We start from the raw sequence: 24,685 nt of genomic DNA, 5'->3' as shown, positions 1-24,685 counted from the left end.
AACCAGCAGAAGCAACCCAGCCACCAGAAGCAACCTAGCCACCAAAAGCAACCTAGCCAACACAAACAACCCAGTCACCAGAAACAACACAACCAACCCAGCCACCTCCAAGTTCCCAATCATCTCGTCCAACAAAATTCAGAATCAGAAGAAAACATAGATAAATAGATGAATTGGTTTATTATGTATTGTACTATCTTTATTTTGGTCACAGACATGTATTGTATTTTTAGATGAATTGGAGGTTATATGTATTCACTATCATGTACTTTAGTGACAAACCTATACTGCCTTTATTTAATGAATCAAAGTGGTTTCATCATGTTTTGGTCAAAGCTTGTACTTAGATTTGTAATATGTGCCATTAGTCCTCATTCATATGCATTATTGGGTTGACCTATTTCAATATTTTAAAACCAAATGGGGGACTAATTCGAATAATCTCCACTGAATTTAACTTCATCTATTGAATTTTTAAACCAAACGGGGGACTGATTCCAACATTTTGTACATTGCATTGCATAAATAATGTTACATCAACCAAAACACATTCGCATTGTCAACGTACTTTTTTCAAGCATCCAAATACATAGCAGGTATTAAGCCAACTTATAACAAACACCCAAATTCACGATCTAACTAAATCAACCTAAACACAACTTGAAAATTACAAGGTCAACCACAATACACACACAAAGCTACAACTAACAACTTCATCCTTTTCTACATTTTCTGCAAATCCTTCACTGCATTTTCCAGCTCACTTATTCTCTTCATAATTGTGCAATCTTTTTCATCCACGTTGTCTTCACAACACCACTTGAAAAAGTTACAGCAGCTCCCAATTGAAGATCCACATTGTTGATCACCATGTTAGGGAATCTATGAACAAATGCATCAAATCAATTCAAGAAAACATTAACTGAGAAGGGTATACTTCAAACCTTGTAATGAGGACAACCGCAAAAATTTCTCCCAGCATTCTTCGTAGTTCTGGCCACTTTGATTACTGCAATATCACCACAGTAACAAGTAGGGATTAACCCACCTCCCCTACAAGCACCACCATGGGACGAACGAGAAGATCCTTTGGCCCAACTTTTCGAAAACGAAGAACACCCTTGGGAACCCATTCCTATGTCTCCCCAAACACTTCCCAATCCTCAAAGACTAATTCGGAGGAAACCAAACCCTAACACTTTATTTAATGAAAATCACTACCCACTGCCACGTTCTCAGTTAATGAAAAACATTGTCACTACCACGTTATGAAGGTTAACAGCCACATTGCACACATCAGTCCACGCTGTCAGCTGGATCGTTAAATATTTAACGCCGTGACCAAAAATGATTTAATTGGACACTTTTTTCATAACTTGGGACCACATTGAAATTTTTAAAAAAGGTAGGACGAAATTGAACATTTCCCTTATAAAGAGGGACAAAAAGAGGTATTAAGCCTACTTTATATAATAAATATACCTAAGGGATTTTCTTCCTCATATTTTTAGAATTAGACTTTGAAGCTCACAATTCTTTTCCTTTCTTATATAATTCTTCTACTTTTATTTATTATCCTCAATAGTGAAAATTTATTATTTAACCATACTATATCACAACAATTATAAGTGGCATTGAAAACTCTTCATTAAATATAAAAATGAATGAAAAGTTTTATAGAAATGAGATAATTAATTGGTATGCAAGAAAAAACAAGATCCATAAACATAACATTTTAAAGTTTTATATTGAAAATGGTATCAAATTTTGTATACATACAACTCATACTTCAAAAGATGGTTAATATCTCTGTCTATCTTAGTAAAAAAGTTCTCAACACTCTTCAATGATATTTTTGTTGTTAAGTCCAACATTACAATAAAGATTACTTCAGAATTCTCATTGTATATATCCTATAATGACAAAAGTTCTAAAATAATTTCACTCTTTTTTTTCTCTACTCCCTTGCTTGTGTCGTCTTGCTCTTTTGTTCCTATCCATTGCATTAACATCATCACTTTCTCATTTTGTTTGCACCATTGATGCATCCTCTCCTTTACTTTTTTTTCGTTTTATTCAATTTCATGAGTGTGTTTTCTCTTCTATTTCATTTAGTGCTCTTATTCCAAATAGATTATTTTCTGTTATTTTGATAGTTTTTGCTTTATTACCTTTTCAAACTTAGTTGACATCGTCCATTTTATGGTTTTTAAATATATAGTAATTGCATTTGAATAATTTGCATAACACACTAACATTATAGAAGTGTTCAATCCCTTCCAAATTGGATAATTTTATTTTTGTGATATTCATATTTTAGGTGTCATATCCATCAAAAGTTAAAAAAAAGTTGTGTAATTAAAATTATCAAAACTTAATAGCTTATATAAATTTGTAACAGTTTTGTAAACTCAACTTATAAAATCAGAAAAGTTTATTTGATATTAAAAAATACATTATAAAGTATGTAATATGTACTTTAATAATTACAAACTAATACCAATGAGTATAGATGAACGAAAGTTTCTCATTACAATAATCACAAAAATGTTTAACAATGGTTAGAATTTAAAATTTTACAATCCGGGACGTTAAAATTTGATGCAAATGATGAATCCCATTCCGTAGAAAGGATGAAATTATCTATAGTCAATCCGGGATGTTAAAATTTGACTCTCATCAGAGTTATGCAAGCACCAGAAAAATATACAGCTAATTTCAAATACATGTGAAATAAGACATCTTCACATGATGAAAGGTCTTTAGAAATATAAGTAAAAATTAGTTTGTCCTTGGATTGATCAAATTACATTTATTGCAGAAGGTATCACAACCAGGAGGGAGCTTAGATAAGCCATATAGGAACAATCTAAAGAAACCATTCACCTTTGGCTGAGTCTTCCAACCAGGTCTGGTGCACGTGCACCAAATTGAACCAATCCGAATCCTGAAACTCAAATTTCATTCTTCTAAGAAAATGGATGAAAGACATCACATGAAGAATATAATAGTTGATGCATTAAAACATACCCTACTGCTCATTATTGAGGTGGAGGCACAAGCCTTCCGCTCTTCACCTGCAAAGTTGGCAAGTTAGCAGTAAGTTAAAAGGCCAAAATATGCAATGCAAAATTTTCCAACACTGCAGATGTACTACCACAAATTTCCAGAAGATGGATAAAAAAACAAGAATAAACAATTGCTTGTTTTCAGAGAGACAAAGGGGTGGGAAGAGCATAAACAACAAAACTGATACATACCACATAACTCCCACTTGTCAAACTTCACTAGCCATATACCTGGAGCTAACTGTGTAGCCACTACATCATCCACCCAAATCCTGTACTGTTTACCCTTTTTGTCACCATACACCTTCCGGAACGTATTTAAATACTCCCGGGCATTATGGGCCGAACCAGAAGGATGGATGATAATAGCAGATGGGAACTGCATATTGAAAAAAGGAATAATTTACATACTTCTTTAGAAATAAACATTTACGTAAAGACTTGACAGTCAAAAAAGTCAGGTCCAAGTGCATCAGTGGAAAAATAGAGCTCTCAGATCAAGAAAATGCAAAAGGGGAAATCCAACTAGTTATGGTGTGAAGGTAGAGTGAGTAAGAGAGAGTACGAGAGAGAATGAAGCTTTTGCAATGACTTAAGATAGACTTTCTTGGAAATCAACCATGGAAATGTCTTATTCAAGTGGTTGACATGGTTAAACAGTTTAGTCAGAATTTGGAATACATTAGAAGATGTAGTATGGTCATATGGGATATTATACTCAATGTTTTTATAGGAAATACCTTACTATTGAAGGAAGATGTTCAAGAAAGAAATATGTGTCAAAATACATTCTTCTTCATACACAACATGCACTCAGAAAAAGGGAAATAGAAAATCATACCAAAACAAAGCGAACACCGTACCGAAAAGCTTAGAACATGTAAAAACATTGGAAAACTTGAGTGGTTGCTCCCTAGATATGCTATTATGGATTAAAAAAAATTCTACTTCACTATTTAGTTTTCCGTTGGTAAATCGCAGAACTTGTTAGTCCATGAAATAGGAATATAGAAATAATGCAGAGAAAAGGGTATACACTTCATTTGAAAAGAAAATGATTTGGTAAAATGGAGTTAATTTGGATAGTTTTTCACATGCTCGGTAGTCTGCATACACAAATAGAACACACAATAGGTAATTTGTAAAGATAAAGGATATCAGACATACAACTGTTGCCTTTATACCAGCAATAAACAGCTCGGAATTCTCAACTTCTGCACGCCTCCACTTTTCAAGTAACAAAGCAAAATTCACTATTTCAAGATATGGAGATAAATTTTCTTGTCTACTGTCTGAAACATCTCTTGGGGACAGGTTTTGGCCTAACTTAAAATGACCAATGGCTTCTATTATGCCAGATGCACAACGCTCTGAGGCATGGAGAATCTTGGGGTTATCTTTTGCATTTTCTGAATGCCACTGCAACAACTCCTCTTGGGCATTGCTTACCTACACAACGAACAGAAACAAATGCAATACGCAAGTCAATCTCAATATTTTACCACCAAGGCAAAATATGCAATAAACACATGCTAAACCACACCAACCATGACTCCATACACTCCCGGAATGCTGAACAGCTCGGCATCATTTCCAGAATCACCACAAGCAAGAGTGTTAAGTGGTGGTTTTCCCTCGGTCTCAAACTTTTTGAGCAGATAGGCAAGAGCTTGACCTTTGCCAGCACCATTTGGTAATACATCCAAATCAATACCTCCACTGTATATTATTTTAACATTCAACTGGCCAAAAATTAGGCTATGTTATGGAACTATATACAATATCAAACAAGAAAAGTAAGGTGTCAAAAAATCCAATTTACACACTCAAACTAAACTAAACATGTTGAAACTTTACATGAAAAGAAAGCAATGAATATAAACGTATTATAGCTTACCCCACGCTCTTCCAAAACCTTAGAAAGAGCCTGTGTTACACTCTTAGCCTTGTCTTTCTGAACATAAAAGCTGACCTTGTGCGGCCGTTGTTCTGTTTCTGCCTGCACCATCAGTCATTAAGCAAACCATTAAGGAATTGCCACAGAATCAAACAAGACAAATTATATACCCGAATCAAATAATACAATCTAGAAACAAATCATCCCCATCACCATCACCACCTATAAACCATACCTGAGGCTTAAGTTCAGGAAATTTGCTTGTTTCCTCAATGACTATGTTCTTATCCCATTTCTGGTTCAAAAACTGAACCCATCCATCATCAGGCACCATTGATCTCCCATAAGTAATCTCAGTCCCCACAGACATAATAGCTATATCAGGAGTTATCATAGGCTTCTCTTTCCTCAGTTGTTTGTAGAGTGTAGGCGACCTCCCAGTTGAAAACACCAGCAGAGAATCTTGGCGATAATAAGCTTCCCAAAGCGCATTGAACCTTAAAAGTGAACTATTCTCCGGGTCATGATGATCAACCTGCAACCAAAACACATCAACCATTCAAATCACGACCATCAACAACACTAATAACTAGGTTTTAAATAACAACGCCTGCAATTCAGGTGGAATGTCAAGATTTTTAGGGTGTCTGAGACTGCAATTGCAGCTGCATCATAATATCAAGAAATACAACGAAACCATGACCGCAGTTTAAATTCCTGAATAATACCATCGTGTGATCGAGATCCGAAACAAGCATCAACCGCGGAGAAGAATTTAGTCGATCCATGATGTCCATCACCAATTCAATCCTGCAAGCAGGGATTCAAAGAGAAATGGGAAAAAGATTACCATACAAAAAGAAATTATGCAGAACATTAATTTCTGAAAGTAAATTAACAAATAATCCAAAATGATAAAGCAACAAGTAACTATTTATGTATCCGTGTGTATGAGCTCCCGCAACTCAACACAAATTCTGATGATCACGAAAGGGAGAACTATCTATCTATTAACGTATCAAACAGTTTATTTTCCAGTCACCGATTTTTCCAAATTCGTCCGAATCAAAAACCAAAATCATCAACCAGGTAAGAATCAAAAACCAATTCTACTAACAAATTTTCAAATGATTTAAACAAAACAGAAATTTCTCATTACATTACATGCATCGTACTCACAAGCATCTAACATCTGAAATAGAGCAAATAAAATAAGCATAAAAAGAGTACCAATTGGAGAAAGGAGATATGGAAATTGAGACGAGAAGGAAGAAGGTGAGAGTGATGAGAAGAGCTTTGAGAGAATGAGCAGCGATTGTGAGTAATTATATAGAGATAATATTTATAATAATAAATATTATAATTATGAATAAAATATAATGTAAAGACGGAAGAAGATATTAGAAAGTGAGTTTAAGCCTAACTCAACCCCACAAAACCGGCTTGTAAGGTGAGGTTTGCACCTCACTTATAGGCTCTGATACCATATTAGAAAGTGAGTTTTTAAGCCTAACTCAACCCCACAAAACCGGCTTGTAGGGTGAGGTTTGCACCTCACTTATATATTATAATTTGGCCTTATCTCTAGTCGATGTGGGACTTCCAACAGAAGACATTGCAGAGAATGCAAGAGAAAAAATGGATCCAAACCGATTACCTCTTGCTCTGCACCTGTGATTCTGAACTCTCACTCACGCACGCACGCGTCACACACTGGGTATCCATTGCCACCTTTTTAAAAGATAGAAACAAAACTAGAGTTTTATTGGGATTCTTTTAGTGTAAAATAGATTGCACTCTTAAATTATCGGACCTATTTTTTAAATGCTCTTTTAATATGACTGTATTAAAATATGTAATGATTGTTAGAATCATGGGATAAGATATAAGTTTCAATTTTATTATATATTTTTTCATCTTATATGAATTAGAGGAATTAGTGATTTGTTTGTGTATAAATAAGTATAAATATTATCTTTTAAATTAATTTGGTAAATGTATTGTATGGTTGTTTGGTATAGGATAAGACTTATAATCTACACACTTTTGTGATTATGTAATAAATTATCTAAAGAGTGATCGGTTGGACAATTCGGATTGAATAATTATTTTTAAACAATAATTAAGATGATGATGATTAACATAAGCTAAAACATTATTATTATCTATTGAGTGGTAATTAGATTGATGTTAATTTGAAACTTATTTTAAAATTTATAAATATAAATTTGAGGTAGTAAAGATAATTTCTTATTATGATCCCAATTAAGTGAAAAATGCATATTTGAATGTAAAGAACTTGAAAGATTTATATAGTTAACTTCATAATCAAAATAGTAAAATTAAATTAATTTTAATATTTATTTTTTAATAATATCATAGTCTAGTTTTAAAATATATTTTAAGTTTCAATTTTAAAATTTCAAAAATTGTCATTTATGTTTAATTATGAATAAGAAATTTTGAGATATAAGATGAAGACAAGATAGTAATGTGAATATAAAATTTCAGTGACAATATAAAACATATTCAATATGAAGAATTAGACTACACAGAATCTTTCGAAATGTACATACTTCTTATGTACATAAGATATATTGTAAAATGTAAAATGTTTGAGTTGTAATAAGTTGAAGTGGAAGTTATCTCATGGATGGTTATCACATAGTTCATCAATCATCACGGTTTATATACTAAATCTGGTGTTGCGACAATAGTGGAGGAGTTTCACAAGAAAATTTTGTCCTTAGTAGTAAATCACTTTAAGTAAAATAATATAAGATATCAATCAAAAATCAAATATATTTTAAAAAAAATTATCGATGCAATAACAAACTACACTAATGTTTTATGAACTGATATGTTTACTCAACTCTTACATGGATTTATAACATAACAAAATCTTACTGCAGTTGAATCTTACTATTATATACTTGTTTTTGTATAAGTCGATACCAAAATAAATTATTAGTTCAGATATTAGATATTACTTGTTGAAATATTTTAATAGAATACATTAGATAGATTAACAACCTTTTATATTAGTGTTAAATATTTCTTGAGATAAAGTGAACAAATTAATCACCTTAAAAATATGGGTTATATATATATATATAAAAGAAATATTGTTTGGTTGTGAAGTCAAATCACCAAACACTTTTACAATTTGTTGTCTTTCACTGTCTGGTTTCGTTCCCAGAATTCCTGTCTCGTTCTTCTATTCGGAGGTGTACCTCTGATGCTAAAGTCAGTATGTGTATCGTTCGGCAATTCAATGTAACAGTACTAAATGCATAGTAAATGCGAACCACCTACCTCTTACTTTGACATGTATTTATAGTGAGATGTTAATCATTATCATGGCCCAATTTTGGTCCAATGACTTTAATCGTTGTTTATCTTAATCTTTGCCTAAATGATTACATAATTTTTACGGTCGTTCGCCCTTGATCGTCCAGTCAAAGTGAAAGATAATTCCATGATTGTCCAATCAAATTAATCACCCGTAATCATTATGACTGTCCGGACCATATAGTACAAATATGATATCATATCAAACATAAAACTTTAAGCTTATGGATTTTATTTTTCTTATTTATTACTCAACTTTTTTAATTTTATTTAATATGAAACTTTCAATTTATTAATATTTTTATTAAGTAATGTTGAACAAAATAATAATTTTATATAAAAATGAGTATAAATTTAAAATATAATTTATTAATATAAGATATATGATATCAATCTTATATTCTCAACCAATTTAATTACATCATTTTTTTTTTTAATTTTGGATTGATTTTTCAAGAATAAAACTCTTAAATTCAAAAGAAACAAGGTATATGAAAGAAATTTAGGTTGAAAATTAGAAATTATAGAATGCAAACAAAAACGTTATAGATGGATGTCTACCAAAAAGAACTTCCTTCACACAAATTAGTAGGCAGGAGATAATGAAAGAAAGGGCCACCGTTCAATTTAGGTTTGGATTCCATCAATTATCACGAATTGGAGTGTGGCAATCTTTTATAGGTACAATTTTTAAGTCTCTTTTTTCATTTTCCTTTTCGTATTTCGGTTAAAGAAGGTGTACGTAGCTTTGATGAGTAATGGCACATTCGGTGGAATTTGGCAATAGAGCATATTCCTGGGGAATATGTTACCAATCAATTTTAAAATATTTTTACATATTATATATTTTTTAAAGGTTATATATATATATAAGCTATAAACTGTTCACTGTTCACAGTAGATATAATTCAATATTCCTTCAAAATTTTGTAATATGACAATTTTAGAAGTAATCTTGCGATTTTGACTACTTACCTAGAAGATAGATTGTTCATACTTTTTACCTATAAACCTATCTATCGTTACCTTTTATTTGTTCCCTTCCCCACCAAAAGTCTGGGTCAGTGTTAATTATTAATACGGTTTTCAAACTTTAAACACGGATTGAAGTTTTTCCTTCCCTTCATACTCATTGTTAATTCCATCTCAAACTCAATGAGAATCCCGTTGTCACGTCTCATTAATTAGGTGATGACTCACCTCTCTGCTCCATTAATGCACTGTGACACGTGAGCAGTGCCATCATGAAACGCACACACACCACTCTGCTTGCAGTTGCCAAATGTCACTTTTAGAACATTCTAAAACGTTAATGGAAGACATGTGGCAGCAGAAGAATGGACACACGTCCTACCTGGGAAGAGAAAATTTATTTCTGGAAAACTCTTTCCCTTTCTCTGCACACTTCATCTTCTTCCTCAAACTCTCTATCTTCCAAATTCTCTCCCTTCTCTCTAGAAATCATTCTCCTTCTCTCTTCTGCAACTCACCATTCTCTGCTCCGTTCACGTTTCAGCACCGTGAGGACGTCCCCTGCGCCGTGAGCTTCATTTTGAACCGAACGGTTTTGGATTCTGAAACGGGTAAGTTGCACATCCTCAACTACTCTTCATTTTCAACATGCAAGTCTCATTCTGAATTTGCATGCACCTTCTCTGAACCAATATTGGTTTTCTGTAATTTTTAGTTTAAGGAGTTTTGGGTTGAACGTTAAGGGTAGAAAAGATTGTACTGGAATCGGGTGTTCTTTTTGAAGAACGAACGCACACTGATAAATCCGGGTAAGGGAAGCTTATTTGATTTAATTCATGTGATTGTGTTGTACTGCATGTGCGTTTAAGTGTTGCTTGAATGTATGATTCATGATATTGTATTTTGGTATGCGAATATGATTCTGAAATGATGCGTGTAAATGATGAAATGTGCTATGGTTGGATTAAATTGAAAAATGAGTTGTATGATGAGATGATGTATGAAGAAGTATGAATTTGTGCCATGATATGAGTGATTAAATGCATGAAAGTTTATACTGAAAAATATGGTTACTGTATGTTGAAATTGAATATGAAAATCATATGAAAATGAACGTTCGTTATCGAAACGGTCTTTGACAGTTCGATAGTTATAACCAATTCTTTGATGTATTTGAACCCTTTCATTTGGAAATGATTTCCCTTTTGAGGACGAACGCCCTCTTATACATAACTTACGTTTGAGCGTTCGGCCAAACGTAGACCTCATGAGTGTTGTGTGAGGAAGTGAGAAGCTTGAAAATCTACCTTTGTACACTTAGCCAAATTGTTAAAACATGAACTTTAAGTATCCCATCTTATGTAAATTCCAAATTTCTATGATTTTGAATCAGTGAATAAGTTCAGACTTAAAAACGTACGTCCTAAGTGGCGCTCGGTCTTAAACCGAACGCTCGTCCCAAAGCGTATGTATAAGTAGCGCTCGGTCTTATACCGAACGTTCGTTTTTCCGTAATCGCCAACGAGTTGAAATGGCGTTCGTCTTGAATTTTCATAACGTTCGTCCTGAATTATCCTAGCGTTCGTCCTAAACTTCAGCAAGTTAGCGAAACGCGTTCGGTCATTTACTGGCAGTCGTTTCTTCATAAACGAATGGATCTTGATCCAGTTTTTAATTCTTCTCTTGATGGTTATATTCTTGTGGATTCGACCTAGAGTCCTCATACTAAATTTTTCCAAGTATTTTTCAGATCGTACTAGACTCAGTTCATCTAACTGATTCAAGTTGTAATGAAGTCCGTCTAATAACCTGTATTGGTTTTATTCTGCTCGTGAACGAACCTTCTTGGTATTGTAGTAACGTTCGTCCTCTATTACAAAGAGGGTTGGACGTTCGTCTTTTTATGAAAGTGGAATTAAGAACGAAAGTATGAATAAGAGGAAAGATTAAGATGTGCGAATGATGTAAGAGATGAAATTATGATTGTTGAATTTGAACGAGCGTTCTAGGGAGGAACGACTCTTGGTTGAAAGATTGAGAATTGTAAAGTATGAATGTGGTAAGCTTAGCTGGCGGTTCATCCTGATATTCCGTGAGTGCTTGTTCTCAAGTAGAGAGGAGTATGTCATGTGTGGGAATGGCAGGAGGTCTTAGTCCATAACTGTAACTTGGCCAGAACGGACTAACCTCAGGTGGCAGCTGACGAGTATTCCAGCTCTTCCACCTGGGTGCACGGACGTCGTAGCTACACAGAATTCATACAGTCCGGACGGTCGGTCTAGTACCAGGATTTTGATTGAGTTAATGGATGAATTGAATGTATGTGTTGTTATTCATTTGCTGTATTTGATATGTACGAAATGTATGTTTGACTTGAATTAAATTCAATAAGCTTACCCTTGCATATTTTTTTTCTTTGTGTTGTCTGTATATGTATATCCGTCTTGTCCTTGCAATGATCATCCGTGTGGATGTGAGCAGAAGGAGATGATTCACTGGAGCAAACTCTTGAAGAGGAATTTATAGCTGAGGAGAATCTTGTAGAGATTGAAGTGAAAGCCGAACAGTGAAACGTTCGGTTAGTTTAGTTTTTTATAGTTAGGAGAGCGAGCGGTGGTGAGCGAACGCTCCTTTTGGCTGTGTAAATATATTTGGTCGTTCGGTATTTTATTTTGTAAACCGTTCGTCCTCATTGTTTTGTAAACGCTCGTAACTTATGAATGCATTTAAGGCCGTTCGGCCATTCTCGAATTTAATCCGTTAATTGTAAAACTGTTTTGACATATTAATATATGTGATTATTCTAAGTATATAGTTGCTGACGGTATAATTTTGGGATGTTACACCCGTAGTATTAATAATAAATATAACTCTTGTCACAATATCTAAAACTTGTATTTATAGAATTTAAAATAAGTTTTAGATTAATATCTGTCTAATTATAGTCTGATTAGTAATAATTACACTTAGTTTTAATATAATAATCTTAACATTAATCTTTGTTTAAATCAACTCTTCAATTAGTCGATCAGTTCATTTGAGATTTTAGCATTTGAGATTTTAGATTAATAGAACTATCATATCTTCAACTAACCGGATAGTTATATTATACTATATATATATATATATATATATATATATATATATAATGTTGTCAAAATGGATTAGAATTCGCGGGTCAACTCAACCTATCACAAGTTTGGTTCAGGTTGGACTTGAAAAAAATAACATTTTTCTATACGAGTCAATTTTCAACCTGGCTCACTAATAACAGTTGAAAAACTGTTATTTTCATGATTAAAATTGACACTAAAAGCAACCTTTACACTTAGAAACTAGCTTGAAATCATGCTTTTCTTCATGTTTTTAGAAATAAGAGAGCTGGACAGGTTTATGCTTGATTTCAGTGTTTTTGTGCAGGTTTTAAGGTGAATTTGGTGAAAGAAGTGAAGAAGGAGAGAGTTGAAATCAGAAAAGACAACAAAAAGTGCAAAAAGGAGAAGCCGAAGTCACCGCTCAGCGGCAGTTTACCGCTGAGCGGCACTCAGGAGCTTGCGGGAGGTCCGCTGAGGGGCAAAATGGCCGCTGAGGGGAGCAAACAAGTCACGCACTCACCGCTGAGCGGTATTTTACCGCTGAGCGGCACTTTAATGGGCTTGGACTTGACTTTTTGTAATTTACGAATGATATATAAACTTTAGGGTTTCCTAGGGTTAGGCATCTTTGGCTGGAACGAAGCAAACACTCTCTCTTCCACCCCTTTGAAGGAGGATCTTGGATGCTGAGGCTTCCTCTTCACCTTTTTAGGGTTTATTCTTTCATTCTTTCATTGTAATTCATCTAGGTTCACCATGAATATGGTGAACTAAACCTTGTATGTTTGTTAGGGAATCAATGTAATCTTTTGAAACTCTCATATATGGAATCTGTTTTTACATCTTTTAATTAAGACTTATGCTTTCTTTCATCATTAGTTAGGGTTTTTCCTCTTTGCTTAATGCTTGCATTGTTTAACTCATTCGATGCATGATTATTGGTTTTGTCGATACGGGCACGTACGGGGAAGTCTAGATCCGGGGAATTTCTCCCAATTTTATATTGGTTGTCGTTAAGCTCCTGCACTTATGAACTGATCATTAGGAATGCTAGGAATTGTATGAACTCGTGATTAGGGAGAAGCCTTCTGGAAAGGTACATTAGAGAGTGGCATTAACAATGATGATTTGACTGTTGAATTCCTAAAAATATATGAGAGTGGATAAGATGAAATTGACCCCCAACAACATATTCATACATAAATTTCATTGAAAGTGTTTATCTTTTGATTTTTGCCATTGATCAAAACTTCATGCATACATGTTTATTTTCTGTCTTGCATATTAAACTCCAAATATTTCGTCTTTTAAGTCTTAACTAATCAGTAACCAACACAACTAAACTAGGCCGTGAGTCCTTTGGGAAGAACGATACTTGGTCTTACCAAGTTTATTACTTGAACGATTCGGTCATACTTGCCGATTGAAAACAAGTTTGTGACATCATATTTTGGTGTTCATAAATTTGTCCATCAAGTTTTTGGCGCCGCTGCCGGGGATTCGTGGTTTAACTGGTTAATTTGTGTGATTATTGATTATCTTTGACTTATTTTTTTTATTTTTAATTTAAATTTCGAATTTTTTTATTTTATTTTATTTTTCTGTTTTTCTGTTTTTCTGTTTTCTGTTTTTATTTTCTGAATCTTATATCTTCTCTTATATCTTTTTGTGCTAACCAAATCTTTTCTAGGGTTTTGTGTTCTTGTGTATGCAGGAGGCAATTCGAACTAGGAGCAAGAAAACAACAGAACCTCTGCTTGAAGGATTAGAAGACAGTAGACGGAGGAGAAGAATCAGAACATCTAGAGAACTTTTCCCTCCTCCGGAAACTCTGTTGCAACCATCACCACAAGGTTCTGACAATAGCACAGAAAATATGGAGAATAATAATATCATAAGAACTCTTGCTGATTACACCAATATAGCTGGACCTCAACACTTTAACAGCATAGCTAGACCTAGAGTCAATGCAGCCAATATGGAGGTCAAACCAGCACTGATCCAACTGGTAAAGAGCAATCAATTTAATGGGTTATCTCATGAAAGCCCATATGAGCACCTTACTACATTTAATGAAATTTGCAACACAGTAAAAATCAATGGGGTGCCAGATGAAGCAATCAAACTTAGTTTGTTTCCTTTCTCATTGGGAGGCAATGCTAAGCTTTGGTTGAACTCTTTTCCAGAAGGAAGTTTCACAGAGTGGGAAGCAGTGGTAACAAAGTTTTTGAACAAGTACTTTCCACAATCAAAGGTGACAAAAGGCAAGCAAGAGATATCTTCATTTAAGCAGGGCATGGAAGAATCACTGGGGCATGCATGGGAAAGATACAAAAGTCTGCTAAGAAAAACACCCACACATGGCTTCAAAGAAGAAGAAGTAGTCCTAACTTTCCTTGGAGGTCTTGGTTCACAAGCTAAGATGATGCTTCATGCCTCAGCAGGAGGAAACATTAAATGCAAAACTCCAGAGGAAGCAACTGAAATTATTGAAAATATGGCTACTAATGACAATGAACTCAACATTGAAAAAGGAGATTTTAGTCAGAAGGAGTTGTTACAATCAAATGAGGCTTTGCTTATTCAAAATAGAATTATCTCTCAACAGCTTGAAGAAGTAACTATGAAACTTTCTCAAATACCACAGGAAATACAACAGGTCTCAATGGTTCAAGTGCAACAACAAAAATGGCAGATGCAATTTACTCCAGTTGAGAAAACAACAAAGCTTGAAGAGACTTTCCAAAGATTCTTGAAGACGAATGCGTCTTATTGTCATAATGTGGATGTTGCATTTAAAAAAATGGAGGTTTATGTTGAGAGAATAGTTGACGAGATGAAACATGATAATCTTGGAAAGGAGTGTAAAACTGTTGTGACTAGAAGTGGTAGAGTGTTAGAGGAGAGACAAAAAGAAAGAGAAGAGAAAGAAAATGAGAGTGAGAGTGAAAAAGAAACATGTGAGTGGAAAGAAAGAGTTGAGAGAGAGAAAAAGGAAAAAGAAGAAGAGGAGAGGAGAGAAAAAAAAGAGAGAGAAGAGAGAGAGGAGAGACAGAAAGAAAAAGAGTATGAAAAGCCACTTCCTTATCCAAAGAGTTATTCAAGGAAGGAGAAAGAAAAGCAGTTGGAAAGATTCATGGAATTGTTTAAGAAGTTGGAGATCACTATACCATTCTCTGAAGCATTGCAACAGATGCCAGCATATGCGAAATTTTTGAAGGAACTCCTCACAAAGAAACACAAGTACATTGAGAAGGAAACTATCAATATACAGGGCAACTGCAGTGCAATCATACACAAACTACCTCCTAAACTTAAAGATCCAGGAAGCTTCACTATTCCATGCACCATAGGAGATGTGAAAGTTGGAAGAGCATTGATTGATTTGGGAGCTAGCATTAATCTAATGCCGCTATCCATGTGCAGAACAATTCAGGGGCTGGAAATTAAACCAACCAGAATGGCTCTTCAATTGGCGGACAAGTCTCTTAAGTATCCATATGGAGTGGTTGAAGATGTTCTAGTGAAGGTTGACAAATTTGTATTCCCAGTGGATTTTATTGTGATGGAGATGGAAGGAACTAGTGATGTTCCTCTTATTATTGGGAGACCTTTTATGAAGACTGCTAGAGTTTTGATTGATGTAGAGAATGGTAAGCTTAAATTGAGAGTTGACGATGAAGAAGTCACTTTTGACGTATCCAAGGCCATGACATATCCAAATGATGACAAAGCATGTTTTCAATTTGATGAACTTGACGAAGTTTGTATGGTGCAAGAAAGGATGGTGCGAAATATTTCTCCATTGGAAAAAACTCTCATTGATGCATGTGAAGATTTAGATGAAGAAGAAGAGAAATTGATTGATGAATGTCTGATGGACTTGGAAACATTGAAAAAGAGTCCAGAGGAAGATCCAATATTTGAAATAATTGATAAGGAAGAAACAGTCAAAACACAGACACCAGAATTAAAAAGATTGCCATCACATCTGAAATATGTGTTTCTAGAAGAAGATGGAACAAAGCTAGTCATCATCAATAACTCTTTATCTCTACAAGAAGAAGAGCAATTGATAGAAATTCTGAAAGCCAACAAAGAAGCAATTGGGTGGTCAATATCAGATCTCAAAGGTATTAGCCCAACTTACTGCATGCACAAAATTTTTATGGAAGAAGATTATAAACCAAGTGCTCAACCACAGAGAAGGTTAAATCCTGTTATGAAAGAGGTTGTCAGAAAAGAAGTGTTGAAACTGTTAGAAGCTGGTATCATCTATCCAATCTCTGACAGTGAATGGGTGAGTCCAGTACAGGTGGTTCCAAAGAAAGGTGGGATGACAGTAATTTATAATGATAAGAATGAACTTATTCCTACTCGGACAGTTACTGGTTGGCGTATGTGCATTGATTACAGGAAGCTGAATAAAGCTACTAGGAAAGATCATTTTCCTCTTCCTTTCATGGATCAGATGCTAGAAAGGTTATCAGGGCAGGCTTTCTATTGTTTTCTAGATGGATATTCTGGATATAATCAAATTGTGGTGGATCCAAAAGACCAGGAGAAGACGGCTTTTACTTGTCCTTTTGGTATCTTTGCGTATAGAAAGATGCCTTTTGGATTATGTAATGCTCCAGCTACGTTTCAGAGGTGTATGCAGGCAATTTTTGTGGATCTTTTAGAAAAATGCATTGAAGTATTCATGGATGATTTCTCAGTTTTTGGAAATTCTTTCCAAAGATGTTTGGCTAATTTGAACATTGTCCTCAAAAGATGTGTTCAGACAAATCTTGTTTTGAATTGGGAAAAATGTCATTTCATGGTAACTGAAGGAATTGTATTGGGGCATAAAATCTCTGCTAAAGGAATTGAGGTAGACAAAGCTAAAGTAGAAGTCATTGAGAAACTACCTCCACCAACAAATGTAAAGGGGATTAGAAGTTTTCTTGGTCATGCTGGGTTTTATAGAAGATTCATCAAGGATTTCTCAAAAATTGCTAAACCATTGAGTAATCTTTTGATGAAGGATGCACCTTTTGTGATGAATGAAGATTGTTTGAAAGCTTTTGACACATTGAAGAAGAAGTTAGTGTCAGCTCTAGTAATTGTAGCACCAGATTGGAATCAAAACTTTGAATTAATGTGTGATGCAAGTGATTATGCAATAGGAGTTGTCCTTGGCCAGCGGAAAGAACAAAAGTTTCATCCAATTTATTATGCTAGCAAGGTTCTGAATGATGCTCAATTGAATTATGCTACAATCGAGAAAGAATTTCTTGCTATTGTGTATGCTCTAGAGAAATTTAGACCTTATCTTATTGGGTCCAAGGTAACTGTCTATACAGATCATGCAGCTATCAAATATTTGTTGACAAAACCAGATTCTAAGCCACGTCTGATTAGATGGGTTTTACTATTGCAAGAATTTGATGTAGACATCCGTGATAAGAAAGGAAGTGAAAACTTAATTGCTGATCATTTGTCACGGTTAGTCAACAATGAAGTTACTAGCAAGGAGTCTGAAATCTGGGAATCTTTTTCAGATGAATCACTCATGTATATTCAGCAGAGACCCTGGTTTGCTGATATGGCTAATTTCAAAGCTGCAAGGGTCATGCCGGAAGACTTAACTTGGCAACAAAGAAAGAAATTTTTGCATGATGCCAAGCAGTTTGTTTGGGATGATCCTTATTTGTTCAAAATTGGAGCAGATAATCTTCTGAGGAGATGTGTTACAAATGAAGAAGCAGAAGGAATTCTCTGGCATTGTCATGATTCACCTTATGGAGGACATTTTAATGGAGAAAGAACAGCAGCAAAAGTCCTTCAATCAGGATTTTATTGGCCAACTTTGTTTAAAGATGCTCATAATCATGCTAGAAATTGTGACAAATGTCAAAGAGCAGGGACAATCACTAAACGTCATGAGATGCCTTTACAAGGTATTTTAGAGGTTGAGGTTTTTTATTGTTGGGGTATTGACTTTGTTGGACCCTTTCCTCCATCTTTCAACAATGAATATATTCTGGTAGCAATGGATTATGTGAGTAAATGGGTGGAAGCATTAGCTTGTCCTAAAAATGATGCTAGCACGGTAATTAAATTCCTGAAGAGGCAGATATTCTCACGTTTTGGCACTCCAAGAGTGTTGATCAGTGATGGAGGATCTCATTTTTGCAATTATCAGCTAGAGAAAGTACTCAAACACTATGGAGTAAAACATAAGGTAGCTGCACCTTATCATCCACAAACCAATGGACAAGCTGAGGTATCTAACAGGGAGATAAAAAGGATCCTGGAAAAAACAGTGACTTCATCAAGAAAGGATTGGTCTCTCAAATTGGATGATGCTCTTTGGGCTTATAGGACAGCAATGAAGACGTCTATGGGATTATCACCATTTCAATTAGTCTATGGGAAAGCATGCCATTTGCCTGTAGAATTGGAGCATAAAGCATTATGGGCTTTGAAATTCTTGAATTTCGATCCTTATGAAACTAAATGCACACGCAGACGGCAGATTTTGGAGCTTGAAGAAATGTGATTACATGCATATGATTCATCCAAGGCTTACAAAGACAAAATTAAATTTTATCATGACAGAAAGTTGGTGAATAGAGTTTTCAATCCAGGACAACAGGTATTATTGTTCAATTCAAGATTGAAGATATTTCCTGGGAAGCTGAAGTCAAAATGGTCAGGACCATATGTGATAAAAGAAGTGCATCCGCATGGAGCAATTGAAATATTTAATCCAGTTGCTGCTGATCCACAAAGAAGTTGGGTGGTGAATGGTCAACGTCTCAAACCTTATCTAGGGGGAGAGGTGCAACAATTTTCCACAATGATGTTGTTGGTTGATCCTTGAAAGTTTGGGTCAGGCTCGTGACGTTAAACAAGCGCTCACTGGGAGGCAACCCAGTGTTTTGTAAGTATTATCTGTTTTTAGATTAGGGTTTGATGTACTTTATTTGAAACCTGGTTTGTTATGATGGTTTGCTATTAACCGTGATTGTGTGATAAGTAATTCTGAATGATGCTTATGATTGATTGATGTTGAGATGATGTGCACATTAAAATGCTTATACAGGTGATTCACAAGCTTTGTGAACAAATGCATGATATCATGATTGTGATTGTGAAATTAAGCAGGATGTGTATGTCAAATGTGAATGAGCTTATATGTGAGATTTTGAGCTCCAGAGTTGTTATTGTTGAATGCTATTACTTTGAGAGCATGAATGGTTTTGCCCAGGTTTTCTATGATTGAATCAATTGCTTGTTTTGCATCACATGATCAAGGCCATTTGTTGAAAACCTTTTTATTGGCCAAATTTATAAAATTAGCCCACTAAAAGAGAACACTGTGTGTTCTATCCTTTGAACCCTTAGCCTTGAATATACACTGAAAACCCTTAGTTGAAAATCTTTACCTTGAGTTAAGTAGAAGATCTTGTGTGGTATTGTTAAATGTTCAAGTTTGGGGTTGTTGGGAAAACATGAAAAGCATTGAGCTAAGAGCTAAAAAGTAAGAATATGCAAAGAAAAAGAAAAGAAAAGAAAAAGAAGCAAAGCTCAATGCAAAGGCAAAAAGAGAGTTGGGTATGAATAAGATGATTGTGTTGTTATGATTCTATTAACTCAAGGATTTTGTGATCCAGAAAAACCAATTTTCTTGTTAGCCCAGCCACATTATAAGCTATTGAAAAGTCCTTGTGATTATGCATGCTTGTGAATGTTTTTGATTGTGGTAAAATGAAAGGCAAAGTTAATTCATGTGACATTGTAATAGTAGAGTGAATGAGTGATTACCTCTTATACACTTGTGTGTGAGTGAAACACTTTACCTAGTGAGGAGATATTCCATTAACACATGAACATCCATGCTTAATTGATTGATCATTCATGAAGAATAGCATTTGTTGAAATTTAAATGACTTTGTGAACACTAAAGCATGTGCACATCTTGATTGAAATATTGGTCATAAGTTTAATTGAAGTTTTTACTTATCTTGAAAGAAGATTTTTTAGAATGAGTGAACCATCATATGAATTGGTTGAAGATAGAGTTACATCTTGTTTGCTTGAGGACAAGCAAAGTTCTAAGTTTGGGGTTGCGATAACAGTTGAAAAACTGTTATTTTCATGATTAAAATTGACACTAAAAGCAACCTTTACACTTAGAAACTAGCTTGAAATCATGCTTTTCTTCATGTTTTTAGAAATAAGAGAGCTGGACAGGTTTATGCTTGATTTCAGTGTTTTTGTGCAGGTTTTAAGGTGAATTTGGTGAAAGAAGTGAAGAAGGAGAGAGTTGAAATCAGAAAAGACAACAAAAAGTGCAAAAAGGAGAAGCCGAAGTCACCGCTCAGCGGCAGTTTACCGCTGAGCGGCACTCAGGAGCTTGCGGGAGGTCCGCTGAGGGGCAAAATGGCCGCTGAGGGGAGCAAACAAGTCACGCACTCACCGCTGAGCGGTATTTTACCGCTGAGCGGCACTTTAATGGGCTTGGACTTGACGTTTTGTAATTTACGAATGATATATAAACTTTAGGGTTTCCTAGGGTTAGGCATCTTTGGCTGGAACGAAGCAAACACTCTCTCTTCCACCCCTTTGAAGGAGGATCTTGGATGCTGAGGCTTCCTCTTCACCTTTTTAGGGTTTATTCTTTCATTCTTTCATTGTAATTCATCTAGGTTCACCATGAATATGGTGAACTAAACCTTGTATGTTTGTTGGGGAATCAATGTAATCTTTTGAAACTCTCATATATGGAATCTGTTTTTACATCTTTTAATTAAGACTTATGCTTTCTTTCATCATTAGTTAGGGTTTTTCCTCTTTGCTTAATGCTTGCATTGTTTAACTCATTCGATGCATGATTATTGGTTTTGTCGATACGGGCACGTACGGGGAAGTCTAGATCCGGGGAATTTCTCCCAATTTTATATTGGTTGTCGTTAAGCTCCTGCACTTATGAACTGATCATTAGGAATGCTAGGAATTGTATGAACTCGTGATTAGGGAGAAGCCTTCTGGAAAGGTACATTAGAGAGTGGCATTAACAATGATGATTTGACTGTTGAATTCCTAAAAATATATGAGAGTGGATAAGATGAAATTGACCCCCAACAACATATTCATACATAAATTTCATTGAAAGTGTTTATCTTTTGATTTTTGCCATTGATCAAAACTTCATGCATACATGTTTATTTTCTGTCTTGCATATTAAACTCCAAATATTTCGTCTTTTAAGTCTTAACTAATCAGTAACCAACACAACTAAACTAGGCCGTGAGTCCTTTGGGAAGAACGATACTTGGTCTTACCAAGTTTATTACTTGAACGATTCGGTCATACTTGCCGATTGAAAACAAGTTTGTGACATCATATTTTGGTGTTCATAAATTTGTCCATCACTCACTTAAAACCCGGCTCACCAAGGTTGAACCTGATGAGTTGGGTTGGCACCAACCCACCCAGTTTGACTTAATTATTTTTTATTTTTTGTTTCAATATTATTTGTTAACATTTTTTATATTGGATTGTAAATAGAAATAAAGAAAAAGATGTTTCAAGAGAGTCAAATATTATAAATTTATCCACTCAAGACTATAATCTTCTTATAAATGGATAACTAACACAAAAATTATCTAATATAAATTTATTTATTCACTTTTTGAGTTTGCTTTTAGATTACATTTGAGTTTTTTTTTTAATTGTGGGGAGTTTAAAATCATTTTAGTGTGAAGTTTATTTAAATTTAAATTACAAAAAAATGTAATTTTGTTTGGATTTAAAAAGAAACTTATAATTAAATGAGTATCCACCAACTTTTGGTAGACGACCGAGTTCGAAAATTTTCGACTCGAATCGGGTTGGATTGACTCACTAAGTGATTAACTCATGATGAGCTAAGTCGGGTGATGTTGGATGACCCGTTTTGAGAGTTATAATAAAAAGAATGAACAATCTATCTTTAAGGTTGTCAAAATCGCAATATTACTTCCAGAATTGCAAGATTACAAAATTTTGAAGGAATATTGAATTATATTTAAGCTAAAAATATTTTTTAAAATGGAAGAATATAATCTTTTGCTCTAATTGTAATGATTTGATATTTGTTTCCAGAAACAATTCTAAGTTAAGTTTTACATTTTAAATGAAGATAACGTTTTGGATCATAAGTTTAAATTTTCTTGATTCCGTGTCAAATTATGCTTAAACACGTTATTGTTGGATGAAAAGTGGATCTATTTTAATAATTGAACATGAACATAACCAAAAGATATTGAGAAATGTTTTGAACTAAATCGTGGATAAAGAGATACGTGTCTTGTATGATTTGATTGAGAAATGATAGATGTTTGAGATTATAATTTAGCTTAGTTTATGATTATGGCATTAAGTATTGAAAATCATTATTGAAAAGAGATTTTTATTTATTTATAATAATTGTGAACCCTCTATCCATTATTTTTTTTCTCTTTATCTCTCTCAATAAATCTCTTTTCCTTTTTTATAATTTTCTTTTTCCATAAGATCTCATCGTAGTAATCAATATTAGGTAATAATTTTTTTTAAAGAGAGTAAGTTCCTCTTAATTTAAAGATTTTTTGTTCTTTTATTATTTTTAATAATTTTATCTTCAATCTTGATGGAGTCAATTGAAATATTTTAATATTTTATTTTTATATATATAATAGAAACCATTCACGGCATTATTTTTTCTTTCAAATATGTTGTTTTAATAATAAATCATATTTTTATTAAATCATATTTTAAAAAATATTTTCTTCCTTACTAACTTAATTGATTCGGTCTTATTCAATCAATTTTACAGATTCTTAAATTTTATATTAATTATATTTTTTGTGTTAGAAAAAAATATAATAATATTTCACTTAAAGAAATTATATAAAGTTAAATTATTTAATTTAATTAATAATATGTTCTTATCCAATAAAGAGCATAATACTTGTTAGTGTGTGATCTCACATGTTCATTATTAAATTGGTAATAAATTAATTTATTAATTAAGGTTGACATTTAGTTATCAACACTCCTTAAGAGTTGTATAACAAAATAACATGAAGTGTTTTTTTTCCTTTAAAACCATTAAAAAAATATTATTTATTTCCATGTTTACTGCTCTAAATTAGCTTTATAATATGGTAAAATTGTTAAATTAAGTTAAATATGAAGAATAACTTAAGAAACATTTTTCTTATTTCATTTATAATACCCTAATCAAGGTTTTTATTTCTATAAAACTCAAACTCATTACTAACAGTAGATGAATTATTTATTGATTAACCATTAATCCCACAAAAGTTTAATCATAACCAATATAAAAAAATGTAAGATCTCTGGTATCAAAGTGTAATAAACTACTTAGTAATTACATAATAATCTCAAAGTCTAAGAAAAATTATATTTTTCTTCAAATGACTTTTTTTTTGACAATTTAAAGATAATATTAATCATTAAATTCTCTTTAAATTAGTTTAATGGTCATATATATGCATCATTTATATGTGTAATTTAAAAAAACAATGAGATATATTTAATCTATAAAGACAACTAGACATATATCGATCTATATATGGAATAGTGATACTTTTTCTCAATAATAATCAAGAACAATTTAAATTAAAATTATATAAAACTTATATTTCATTATTATAATTTCTATTATAATATCTTTAATTTTAATAAAGAACCTCATCATATAATATTAATAAATATGACAATGAAATAAATAATAATAAAACCAATTTATTATTACTAACATGACATATTTTTAGAACATACTTCAAATCCAACATGTGGTTCATTTTACATTGGCTCAACTTAAACATCATCATGTGGTGTGGTAAGATCATGAATAATTCTTATAATTAATGTACTCCTCCTATGAGAAAAAAATATGCATCTAAAATATCATAATCTACCACATTAGCCAAGCCATGTGCAATAGTAGGTCTTATATATATATATATAATCTAATTCACTTAGTTCTATTAGTGTACTTGGTTCCACTATCTCATTCTCATCACAGCTTTTCTTTTGAAAATGATTAAATGTACTTATTATCTGTTTAATATATTTGATGAAATGTTTCATCTAAGATAAAGAAAGTGTATTAGTAAAATAATTAAATTAGAGTTAATCTCAAATAACGTGATTATTAACGCAAGACTTAATTTATAAAGTGAAGGAAGTATCATGCTGCAAAAATTCTTCTAGCGATCAAACAATCACTATACAAATCTCTTTGAGAGATGATAGTGATATTT

The 24,685-nt window shown here is 33.4% G+C and overlaps 1 protein-coding gene across 1 annotated transcript; it reads right to left on the bottom strand.

Annotated features, from left to right (window-relative positions):
* Nucleotides 1-2,660: 2,660 nt before the first annotated feature.
* On the bottom strand, nucleotides 2,661-6,337 carry LOC148195349 (sucrose-phosphatase 1-like). Its single transcript, XM_088094511.1, has 9 exons — nucleotides 6,196-6,337; nucleotides 5,694-5,775; nucleotides 5,201-5,500; nucleotides 4,966-5,067; nucleotides 4,616-4,810; nucleotides 4,236-4,517; nucleotides 3,261-3,447; nucleotides 3,031-3,077; nucleotides 2,661-2,947 (listed from the first exon to the last, which is right to left on the bottom strand). The coding sequence occupies exons 2-9, from the start codon at nucleotides 5,760-5,762 to the stop codon at nucleotides 2,870-2,872; spliced, it is 1,260 nt and encodes a 419-aa protein (XP_087950637.1). The 5' UTR covers nucleotides 5,763-5,775; nucleotides 6,196-6,337; the 3' UTR covers nucleotides 2,661-2,869.
* Nucleotides 6,338-24,685: the final 18,348 nt, after the last annotated feature.

This window comes from Vigna umbellata, chromosome 7, assembly GCF_029865625.1.
Source record: "Vigna umbellata cultivar VRB3 chromosome 7, Vumbellata_1.0, whole genome shotgun sequence".
In the NCBI taxonomy this organism is placed as follows: Eukaryota; Viridiplantae; Streptophyta; class Magnoliopsida; order Fabales; family Fabaceae; genus Vigna; species Vigna umbellata.
Note: the sequence above shows the minus strand (reverse complement) of the source record. Positions and strands in the feature narration are given on the sequence as shown.